Below are 12,107 nucleotides of genomic sequence, written 5' to 3'. Positions count from 1 at the left end.
TAGCAACATCATAAGACCCCTTTAAAAAGAAAAACAACTTTTTAGCTTACTTATCGCTTAAATGTCAGATTTTCAAGGAAATTGTAAAATGTTTAACTGATTTGTTATTTGATATGTAACCTAGCAAGCTTTTTATAATGTGACTTGCTAATGTGAGTGTAATGCAGGCAAAACATACTGTACAATGCATAGTGAAGACAGAAATATTTACACGATACACTGAGAAGTTGTAAAAAACAAAGTACAAACTTTATTATTCTGTTTTTACAAAGGCACAAGCCTCTTTTCCCCAGTTAAAAAAAAAAAAAAATACAATAGCTTCTCAACCAAATGGACTGACTGTCCCACATAAAGAAAAACAACAAAAATAGAAACAAAAAATATTAAAAGAGATGACAGACAATAAAAGAGGGAGCGGATGAGAGACAGGACAAGTCTGGAGACTGCGGAGACGGCCAGAGGACATGTGGTGTGCCAGGACAAACGTTGAGGGTTAAACACAGCCGTGTGGTTCAAAAATCACAGCTAGAAGAGCTTCGGTCGAGGACAACATCTCTTTGAAAACAAGAGTCTCTCCTCGTTATACTACAGTAAGTGCTTCAGGTTCATAAAATCGCCCCGTTCCCCTCGACACACCCAACCTGTGATATGTCCTCAAGATTTCTTACAGTGATTTCTGTGAGTAGAAAATACACAAAAAATAGACACCCTGTGGCTTCGGTAGAGGAAATGAAACGCGGGAGAGGGAAAGAGACTTTTTCGCAAAGACAAAACCGTTATTACAGACTTAAACATGAGAAGACAGCACGATCAGGACACTTTACGACCCATTATCCAAAATAAAAACGCACGATTACAAACGAACGAACAAAAAAAAAAAAAGAAAATCTGCCAAAATTAGACCAGCCCGTTCTTCTGGAAGCCCTGATTCCCTGCAGTCTTCGCCGCAATATGAAGGACAAGGTCCAGCGTGCTGACAGCACCTGATAAATCCAGAAGGAAAAACACAATCTGTCCAGCAGCAAAAAGATTCCCTGTTATATTTTATAAGGGAAGGGGGACATGCACACTTTGAATTTTCAGTCTAAAAAACGAGACAGCTCTCACCTTCGTCTATGGCCAAATCTTGCCGACTTTAGCGTCGACAACTCAATGCAAAACACAACGGTAGACCGTTCTGGAATGTTTGGAAATGTGAACTGTGGGGCACCACGTCTTAACCGTGTCCTCAGGCCTTGCTCTCTAGCGCCACCTTCAGGGCTAATTTAAGGCAGGCCTCTGTGCCTCACCGTGCACACCGAAGCTGTTTTAAGGCAAGCCACTGGCCATTGTTCGCACAGGATATGCGCCATCTCTTAATCCCACCAGGGGTATGAAGAGCTCACAATATCACATGGCTTATCCCAGGAGTCTCCAAGCCTGGTCCCAATACCAGTGTCCTGCAGAGTTTAGCTCCAACGTGTCCCATTCCATACCTTTAGTAATCCTGTATAATTGGAGTTGAAGTCAAACTCTAGTGGACGTTGGCCCTCTAGGAGCCGGATTGGACATCCTTGGCTTATCCGGAGAGCTCACGCAGGAGTAGCACCACCTTGCACATGATTATCTGTGGCATGTACGAACATCCTCGTCGTACACCGAGAGATACAGAGAAATTGAAACATTCAAGCGAGCAGAGTGAGCCAGCGAGTGCATAGAGCTAGAGGGCATAATTACATGATTAAGGGCTAGTCACTCTTCGGTGTTGCCATTAACATCGTTACGGAGCGTCGGACATGAAAAATGGACAGGACAATACTTCCGGGAGAAGACCAAAGGGGTCACAAATTTGCTCTCAAAGGGGGACGAGAACCAAAAGAGCTGCATAGGCTGAAATCGGGCCACGACAACCCTGGTAGTGCTATTTTCACACTTTCTCAAAAAAAAACAAGACCTTTACATTTACATTACTGAGTGTGCTAAAAGCAACACACAAATTTCCTCGCAGGTACAAGTACCTGACGGTTAGCTTATTCCATTTAACACATAAATGACAAAAACTTGGCCAGAATTTCAAAATCAGATCTGTGAGGACAGGACCGGGGGGCGTTTGATGCGACGGAGGGAGTGCTTCACCCTACACCAACAAGCATACTGGGAACCCAGCCCAGTAAAGGTGAGCGACATTAAGTGCACAAAGTCCCCCCTCTTTGTGTAATAACTTTGCATTATTTACAAAGTGCTCGAAGCCCCTCTAAGCAGTGGCAGTCTTTGTCCCTCCACTGACAACACGACAATCAAAGGTGCCCGCTAGCAAATGGAAACCTAGGAGCGAGTCTGCACCTAAAAAAGAAAACAAAACAAATAAAAGGTAACATTTCCTCTAAAGTTTCGGAAGCCATGGTGTGGAACAGGTTTCTGAAGTCTCATTGGCTCACAGTGATGCTTCAAGCCTCCCCAGAACGGAAAGAGTAATATGATGCAACCAGAGGGTGGCGGAGCAAAGGGCTCATTTTGAGAGATGAGACACCGTAATGGGTTTCCTCCAATCAGAACACTCTACTGCCTTCTTATGGGCAGGATGTAAAACAGGAAGTGATGAAGCAGAGGCCTGGAAAACCTGCGGAAGATTCTGATGGAGATTTTGTGATTCCCTCACAAAATCGCTTACCTGGGAGCGTGCGTTGTGAAGACAGAATTTGACGGAGTATGAGCAAGAGCTGTATAATATGAATGTATCAACATGTTACCAGAGTGCTATGGGGTTATAGTGTACTGTGTGAGTATACATAAGCGTGCTCGTTCTGTTTGCGGCACATTTCCTGTAACATTTCCTTTTTTTTCTTGTTTTTTTTGTTTTGTTTCCCCCACCCCCCCCAAGAAACCTTCAAGTCATTGAGTCTGTGAGTCCCGTATGCAAGTGTGAAGAAGACAGCGACAGGAAGAGAGGAGAGAGATAGAAAGAGTATTTCTGCGGAGGCCCTTTGCCACAGACCCCCCCCCCCCCCCCCCTTTTCTGTGCCCCCCCCGTTACATGTGGTGGGCCGATTTGAGGGTGGGGGTGACCGGGGCAGTTAACAGTCCTCAGATCCTTCGTTGTCAGAGGCGGTGTCTGAGTCACCGGTGTCTGTGAGGACACGGCCCGGGGTGACGATGACCGCCCGGCGCTTTTCCTCCTCAGGCAAGACCATCCTGTCCTGCGTGCCTTCGATGTGCTGGATGGCCTGTGGGAAAACAGGAAGAAACTGTCAGTTGACTTGTTAAACATCCAAATTATTCACTTTATTATCCAAAACAACTGGTTTTACATTTGGTTCAGTTGCTACAATGGATCTAGTCCAACAACAGACAAGTTGAGGCGTGGAGCTACATAGGGTGATTCAAGATTTTGTAAGTTCTGCAGGGATGACATTTTTGTTGGCCAAAACCCAGAAATGAGCATTTTATCAGTTCTAGTTTCATCATTCTGATGTCAATGGTGAAAGTGAAAAAAGAAAAAAAAAAAATACACTAGGGAACTGTGCACCCCCAACATGTGTTACATGTGTTATTATGAATGGGTTTTCGGTTAATGCCTTAAGGTTTGTGGGCTCAAGATATTTTCACTTTTTAATCTATGACTTCAGGTGCAGTTCCCTAGTGTCCATATACGAAAACCTCAAGTGTGAAGATGCACTTAAAGTGATAGTTCACCCAAAAATGAAAGTTACCACGATTTACTCACCCTCAAGCCATCCAAGGTGTATATGACTTTCTTCTTTCAGAGGAATACAATCAGAGTTTTAAAAGTATGTGAATGGCTCTTGAGATTCAATAGTCCAATAAAGTGCGTCCATCCATCATAGAAAGTACTTTATAATCCATAATCTCTAGCTTCCACTAACTGTCGTACGCCTGTTCACAAGAGAGTGGTGTTTTGGCGAATTATGTAAACAAAGCGGAAACTCTGGTGAGAGTATGCTAGTCTCACGAGAACCAAGTTTTGTTAACAGCAAAGGAAAACCAGTATCGAATCCTTCCGACATTTTTATTTACAAAACCTCATTTTGTACTTCTAATTCGTGAGCAGTGTTTTGTTTTCCTTTCTCCTCTGCGCTTCCGCGTTCGTCACTTCTTATCAGAGCTTACGCTACACCTTCGTCCTACGTCATCCACTGAATGCCACTCTCTTGCGAACCCTCTTACAACAGTTAGCGGACGCTAGAGATGAGTTTATAAAGTTTTAAATATGGATATTTTTATTTCAAAAACACATCGATTAACTTCAGGAGGTCTTTATTAACCCCCCGGAGCCATGTGGAGTACTTTTTATGATGGATGGATGCAATTTATTAGACTATTGACTATAAACAACCATTCACTGCCATTATAAAGCTTTGAAGAGCAAGGACATTTCTTACAATTCTGTATTCGTCTAAAAGAAGAAAATCATATACACCTAGGATGGCTTGAGGGTGAGGAAATCATGGAGTAATTTGGGTGGTTTGTTGGTGAGGAAATCATGGAGTAATTTATTTTTGGGTGAACTACACCTTTAACTAACTAACTAACTAACTAACATACATACATACATAACATACATACATAGCACATACATACATACATACATACATATACATACATACATACATATATATATCATACATACATACATATACTCAGTCTCATATATACATACAATATATATAATCTGGTGGTTATATATAATCATACATACATAACATACATACATAGCCACTAAGCCACTCAGTCTCTACAATGGGAATCTGGTGGTTAAAATCTTATTGAGTAGGGAATTAATGTGTTTTACCTGCACAATGGTGTCCAAGTTCTGTCGTGATGTTGATGCTGTGTTGATCACGGAGGTGGGGCCCATGGTTACCACAGTGACATGATGGGGAGGGGGCGGCGGCGCAGGGGCGGGAACAATTACTGTGGCGTGATGAGTGGGCGCAGGCGGCGTAGCAGGAGAAAACACCTGAAGAACACAGCAGGACGGAGGGTTACAATAAATTAAAGAGACATTATAAATGTATTTACTGTCACTTTTGGCCAATTTAATGTGCCCTTGCTAAATAAAAATTAATATATATTTTATATATATATATATATATATTTTTTTTTTAAATCACACTGACCCCAAATGTTTATAATAGCATAATAGTAATAACAGTTGTTTGTAATCCTTTATCAAAATGTATTAAATGAATAATGTTTCTTCACATAAAAACAATACAAAACTATATTACATAGGCTACATGAAGTCCCACCCTACACTATTATCTGAAAATTATGTCACTCAGAAATCTGTCACATTATAGAAGTCTTAACTCTTCTAATGCCCTCTAGTGGATCAAAACATCAGATAAACACTTACAAACTGCACTGCAGAACCACCCTTTTATGATCAAGTATTTCAGTCACGAATAGTATATCTTTCACTGTTAGTATATCAATAAAAACCGAGAGTCTATCTGACCAGTGGGCTGCGAGCAGGTGTGTTGGTCTCTTTTCCCAGCTGTTCTTGCTGCTGCTGTTGAAGACGAAGCAGGGTTTGCGTCTGCACGTGCTGCTCCTGGACCTGCTGAGCGATCACCTTTAGCTGCTCTGGGTACAAGTGGGCATCCAACGAGCGGATCTATCAGAAACACAAAGAAACAGAGGTCAATACACATCCAGAAGAGAGTGTTTCCTCTTAACAGGCCTACTTTTTTTTTTTGCCCGAGGAAGTTTCTCTAGCACATTTCATGGATAGCAGCAGAGATTGGGAAGTAATTTGCACTTCAAGTGTGATGTTCAGAAACGATTCAAGCTCTCAGGGGAGCTGTGCACCTTCTGTGATTTCTCATTAAATATGCAAAGACTAAAGCGAGCTAATTTTAGCAAGCAAACGGATGCAGCAAAAGAAAAGTTTGATAACGGATTTCACAGATGACAACTCAGCACTAGGCCATGATGAATACAGATATGCGAGATTTAGTCAAGCTAAACTGCGAGCGACAGATCAAACAGTTCTACTGAAGATTTGCAAAATTTGTCAAAAAAAAATAATAATTATGACTGAGAACTCTCTCTGTAATGTGGTACAAATTAAACTTAAAAGGGAGTTTACAATTAATTAATTTAGGCCTTTGGAAATCCCCTGACCAATTTATATATATATATTTTTTTTTTAATTTATATTTTTATTTATATTTTTTTGATATATATTGTTATTATAAATTATTAAATCAGTTTTGTATATACACTAATAGTTTGAAATGTTTTTTGAAAGAAGTTTCTTCTGTAAGATTTGCAGAAAAAAAAAATGTAATATTGTGATATATTATACAATTTAAAATAATTGTTTTAAATTTATATACTTTAAATATCATTTATATCTGAATTTTTAGGATATATACATGATCCTTTATATATTCTAATATATGATTCATTATAGTTGGAAACAGTTCTGCTGCTTATATTTTTTTTCAGAATATGTGACACTTTTTTAGGATACTTTGATGAATAAAAAGTAAAAAAAAAAAGAAGCTATGTTTTTAAAATATAAATATTTTGTCATAACAATATACACTACTGGTCACTAATAAAAAATAAATAAAATCAATACTTTTTTTTTAAAAAGTGATAGTATATATATTATTAGAATATATCTGTAATTTTTTTTTTTTGAATAAATGCAGTTCTTTTTAACCTTTTCTCTCAAATATATAGACAGCAGAATCCAACACATAATGATTTCTAAATGATCATGTGATAGACTGGATACATGTGACACTGAAGGCTGGAGTAATATGCTGAAAATTCAGCCTTCACAGGAATAAATATTTTTTTTTAAATACATTATAGAAAACTATTATTTTAAGCTGTAATAATTTGCCAATATTACTGTTTTTTTTTTCTGTATGTTTGATCAAATAAATGCAGGCTTGATGAGCAGAAGATATTTAAGACACTAAAATGTAATGTTTCCAAATGACCTGTACTTAACAATTATAAATGCCAATTGTTTGTATATATATTTAAGAACTAAAATGATATCAGTTGCTAAAGTAGTGATTTTAGCGGACACTGGTATACCTGTTCTTCCAGCATCATGTGGGAGTTGGATCATCTCTCGCCGGAGATCCTCCACCTTCTCCTCCTCCAGAATGTCTGGAGATCCAATGCCTTCATCCTTCTCCTCGGCGCGCCTCCTCTTCGGGGACGAGCCGCTGAACTCCTTCTGATGGGAGGAGGGGGAAACATGAGATGACAGGAATGTCCTCATAACAGTCACGTTTCATCTGTTATACTGAAAACCAAGACATTATATTTCTGTGAGGGGCTTCACCTGTATGTAGCGTTTGAGTTGGGTGTTCTGTTGCAGCAGCCTCGTCTTTTCCTGCTCCAGAGAAAAGATGTATTCGGCCGTCTGCTGTAAGATGGCAGCCTGAGAGAGAGAGAGAAAGAGATCGCATTACATCCATCTGAATGTACTGGCATGAACGTCCACAGTTTCAGTCAAAGTGATGCCACACATCTTAAGCGATGGACGCTATAAGTACACGACGATTCATAAGTTTGAGATCAGTAAGATTTTTTAAAATTAATAGTTTTATTCAGCAAGGATGGATTGAATCGGTCAAAAGTGACAGTAAAGGCATTTAAGTTTACAGAAGATCTTTAGGTTTCTAAAGATCTTCTGCTGTTCTTTTGAACTTTGTTCATAGAAACCTGAGAAACTACACTGAGTGACCTCAACAACATTCAGCAGCACAACTGTTTTTAATTTCTAATAATAAGAAATGCTTCTTCATTATTCTTTATTAGAATGATTTCTGAAGGATCGTGAATGAATGATGCATTTAGGGGTGTGAATCAGCACCGGTTTCATGATTCAATTCGATTACGATTATCATGTCAACAATTCGATTCGATATTCAAGATTTTCAACCACTTTTAACCAGGTCCATGAATCAGCTGATCTGGTTCTGAAAGCTTTTCTGAATGATTCATTCACACATTGGACTGATCAGATTCAACTCAGTGAGTAAAGGATTTGCACTAAAGCTTTATAAGCTATGTTGACTACCTCTGTTGTACTTCTAAGACGCTTCTCCATCTTTGTTTAGAGCTTAAAACAAATATGGGTTTGGAACAACCTGAGGTTCATGTTTAAGTGAACTATTGATTCAAATCAACTGCTTGATTTTCACTCTTCCCAGTTTGTTTACAAGAGCTCTCGGACTCACCTTGCTTAGCTTTTCTCCGTCACTGTGCGGGATGAGTGTTTTCAGAGACTGGAAGCCAGCGTTGATGCTCTGCATGCGCCGGCGCTCGTTACTGTTGGCGATTTCCCGCCGAATACGCCGCTCCTGGTCCCGCGCCGTCTCTGGCGTGAGGGGAATGTTTGCTAAGCTGTGAAGAGGAGACATTGCAGCACTTTAGTTTACTTTAAAAGTATAATTATTACATTTAACCTCATAACGGAGCATGCATTACAATCATGCACTTAAAGAAATGGCAAAAACAGGTTAAAATGGTATATAATTAAAATCCATATCATGGCACTGTTTGATTATTATATTGAAATCCCATGTTTTTTTAAATAATCCTGTAATGTACTTCAAAGAATCCCATGGTACTACCATACCATGATCATTTATCCCATTTTAAGGCACTTTTTATGAAGGAAACTTGGCAAGGTGTTTTGTTTTGGACAATGTGTCCTGAGATTCAAAGAAAGTAGAATAGTGTTAAATGAATTATTTTTGTAAGTTTTCCTTTTGCTTACATCTCTAAAACAGGACGCAACCTTGAGAGAGAGAAACATCAGAGTGCGAAGTAGAAAACATCGACTTTCCTGAATGCTCATTGAAGCCCATTGTCTCTAGATTCGAGCCCCTGGAAATCTCTGCCTCACACGATCACACGCGTGCTTTGGCCGAGGAAATCAAACCCTAATTGAACTTCCTCCCTGTCTGGGCATCTCACGGGGTATCTGTGGAAAGCCTCTCTTATCAGCAGTGCCTCAGCTGCATGAGGACAAACACGGGGAACAATTGTGAGGGGAGAGAGAGAGAGAGAGGTTTCCCTGCTCGCTTCCTTACGTCCAAGCCGCTCAAAACCCAACAAACAGATCCAATGCCAAAATCACAACTAGAGCCAACTGTGGAACCAGAGATACGGTCAGATCAGCCGTTTCCAGCCATACGCACTGAATATGACCCAACTTCTTTTATGCATGAAAATAAAATGGTCAAAAGGGAGTTTATACTCTGGAAATTAAGATACTTTTATTTTAGTTGAAATCAGAGTTTTGGGTGGGGGGTTTTGATTTTATTTAATGGTGGCAGACATAATAAATATATATATTTTATTTAAGTACATAGTAATAATTTTTTATATAATAATAATAGTAATGTCTTAATAATAATTATACTTAATAACAATAGTAATTAATAATAATTTACAACTAATGCTTTAAAAATAATGTTTTAATAATAATAATAATTTTAACAAATTTGATTAAAAGTGACAAAAGGCAAGGGTACAACTTGTAATGATTTATGACAAGATTGATAAAATATTACTGAGCACTGCTCATATGTCTGGGTGTTTTTACGCATAACACATTATGAAATAAATTAAGTGCTATTAAAAAAAATAAAAATATGCATCCCTCAGTTTAAATTACAATGTTAGAACTATTAGAGAATGAACAACTGCCTTTCCTTTCTACATTTTACAAACACAGACAACTTAAACATGGTTTTAACCAAAAAGAAAAAAAAGATAATTGCCAGATTGCTAGTAATATGTATACTTTATAAGTTTGGCAACATTTAACCAACAACAAAAGTACTACATCGCACGTACTACCTTGGTGGTTTATACAATTGCAAAACCATGCTATTCTGTGTCCTTTGGATCACTTCAACCGATATATATATTGATAACCCATGTAAATCTAAAAAAGTGTCCAGTGAATAACAGCAGCACAAACATACCTAAGACCATACGCATCATTTGTATGCGATTTACTTTGGGGGAAAACTACAATTCCCAGAACGCCCTGCGCTAATCGGCTCACTGGCCCCGCCCCCTTCTGAGAATGGATCGCAGACGCATTGACGGGGCCTTACTTCAACAGCATACACACCCCCTTATTAAAATAACACCAGTTATTAATTTACGAACCACTAAATACCCCATATTCCACTCACAGTGGGTCGAAACTGTAACATCGAGCGAGATAATCAACATACTCGCTGGCCTAAATAAAAAACATCGTGTTCGCGGATGATACGGTCCGCCATTACAACAATGCGCTTCCTCCGTCCATGCGGCAGCAGCGACGCAGTCCAAATATCATCTGATCTCTCTCCCGCCGCACGCACGGCGAGATTTTTCGCGCTTAACACCCATTCCAGCCTCGTATGTGGGGGATACTCGTACGCAATGGCAGTCTGGAGACTTTTAATATTTGATAGCAATGAGAAACAGACGACGCCAAATGCACGAGCCACAAGCATGGCCGCACTGCCCACAATAACTTAAGCCCCAAAAACACGCGAACTCGAACCCAAACGCACTTCTAATCAACAAACCCCTCTATATGACGACAAATTCACCGGTGGGACGAAATAAGCGCGGTTTGTTATATTAAATACACGCGCGAGACCAGCAGCGTGGTGTGTGTGCATGCAACCACGTGGTTTGTGTTTGTTAGACACAAAATGCATCGATTTCGCCGAGATATTTCATAGGTAACACTGACCTGACAAGCCAGGGGGCTTCCATAGACCCCCGCGAGATGTTTTAAATTTAGAAAACCGAGTCTCGCATGGGCTCCGTCCCGTCTTAAGCCACTAGAGAGGCGCATGTACACAATAACACAGAAATCATGCATGCATGTTACTCTCGTAGTAGCGCAGCTGCTGTTGGCGCGCTATTAAAGAAACGCGCACATAGGTGTGTACATTTATTAAAAGAGGCTCTCGCGTACCTGCACAAGCCCCCTATGACTTCTTTCTCGGTTTTCCTGAAATGTTGCAAGGAGGGCACCTTCTGAGCTGGTACCATGAAATACTCCATGCTTCCCCGCTTCTCTCCAGCTCTGGCTCCTCGAGTCTTCTTGTACTTTATCGGTTTAAAAACAAAACAGCTGCTTCGTGTCTCTTTCTCATTTAAGAAGCAGAGCTGTGCGTGTCCTGCCGATTTGGGGCATGAGCGCGTAAGAGGAGTGTTGAGTTGTAAGGTTACTCTACTCTTCCAGCTGATGGGGTTCCCTCGTAGTGTGTGTGTGTGGCGCTCGCTCGCTCTCTTTCCCTCCCTCCTTCTGCATGTGTGTGTTTGCAGCTGATCGGATGTCTTTCAAGGCGGGAAACAGCTGGTAGGAATCACACATAGCACTGCATTACCAAAAAGCCTCCTTCCGCCGAACAGGAGGACTTGCATGTAAACAAAGGAGTATTGCAACAGCGACCATGTTCTCCTTAAAGCAGTTTCATGCTGATTGCATGACAGAAAGGGTCTTGTAATGGATGCATTTAAATGCATTTAAATATCCGCCTCGTGCGCGATAACATTCTGTGCATGAATGCATTGAATGCGTTAAATATAGTGTTTCTATATATTGATTGCATGTAAATATATTGTTGGTTCATGAACCTAAATATAAATTAAAGCATTATACATATCTTAAAATATTGCTCTAGATCTGGTATGGTCAGTGCATGTACATTTAGTAAGCTTTTAATTTATTTATTTATTATTATTATTATTATTACATAAGTTTTAAAGCATGAACCTAAATAGAAACCAATGCACGCATATTAAAATATGAATCTATGTGTTGCATATTAATATAAAACTATTAATCTACATATTTTAAGTGCATGTAAACAGGTAATATTTTTCGAAAGCTATAGCTTTTATTTATTCCTTTTGTTACATAATTACCGATCCAGGTTATATTTATTTTTTATAAGGTAGCTTTTATTATTATTTTTTTTTAAAGCAATAATCATAAAAAAATATCGGAGCACAGAGCAATGCATAATGCATATCTTCAAATCTTCTGTCTGGATCTAGATTATTTAATGGACGCGTTTCATTTGAAAGCGAAGGTAAATGTTAAAAAT

The 12,107-nt window shown here is 39.3% G+C and overlaps 1 protein-coding gene across 1 annotated transcript; it reads right to left on the bottom strand.

Annotated features, from left to right (window-relative positions):
* Positions 1–227: 227 nt before the first annotated feature.
* On the bottom strand, positions 228–11,442 carry tfap4 (transcription factor AP-4 (activating enhancer binding protein 4)). Its single transcript, XM_042719589.1, is given in 8 exon segments — positions 228–3,203; positions 4,790–4,957; positions 5,459–5,617; positions 7,060–7,081; positions 7,083–7,201; positions 7,313–7,411; positions 8,214–8,379; positions 10,970–11,442. Coding segments are annotated over 8 exon segments (972 nt in total). The 5' UTR covers positions 11,059–11,442; the 3' UTR covers positions 228–3,053.
* Between the last annotated feature and the right edge of the window lie 665 nt (positions 11,443–12,107).

This window comes from Cyprinus carpio, chromosome B3 (assembly GCF_018340385.1).
Source record: "Cyprinus carpio isolate SPL01 chromosome B3, ASM1834038v1, whole genome shotgun sequence".
In the NCBI taxonomy this organism is placed as follows: domain Eukaryota; kingdom Metazoa; phylum Chordata; class Actinopteri; order Cypriniformes; family Cyprinidae; genus Cyprinus; species Cyprinus carpio.
The sequence above is the reverse complement of the archived record's forward strand: the minus strand, read 5'-3'. Positions and strand labels throughout refer to the sequence as shown.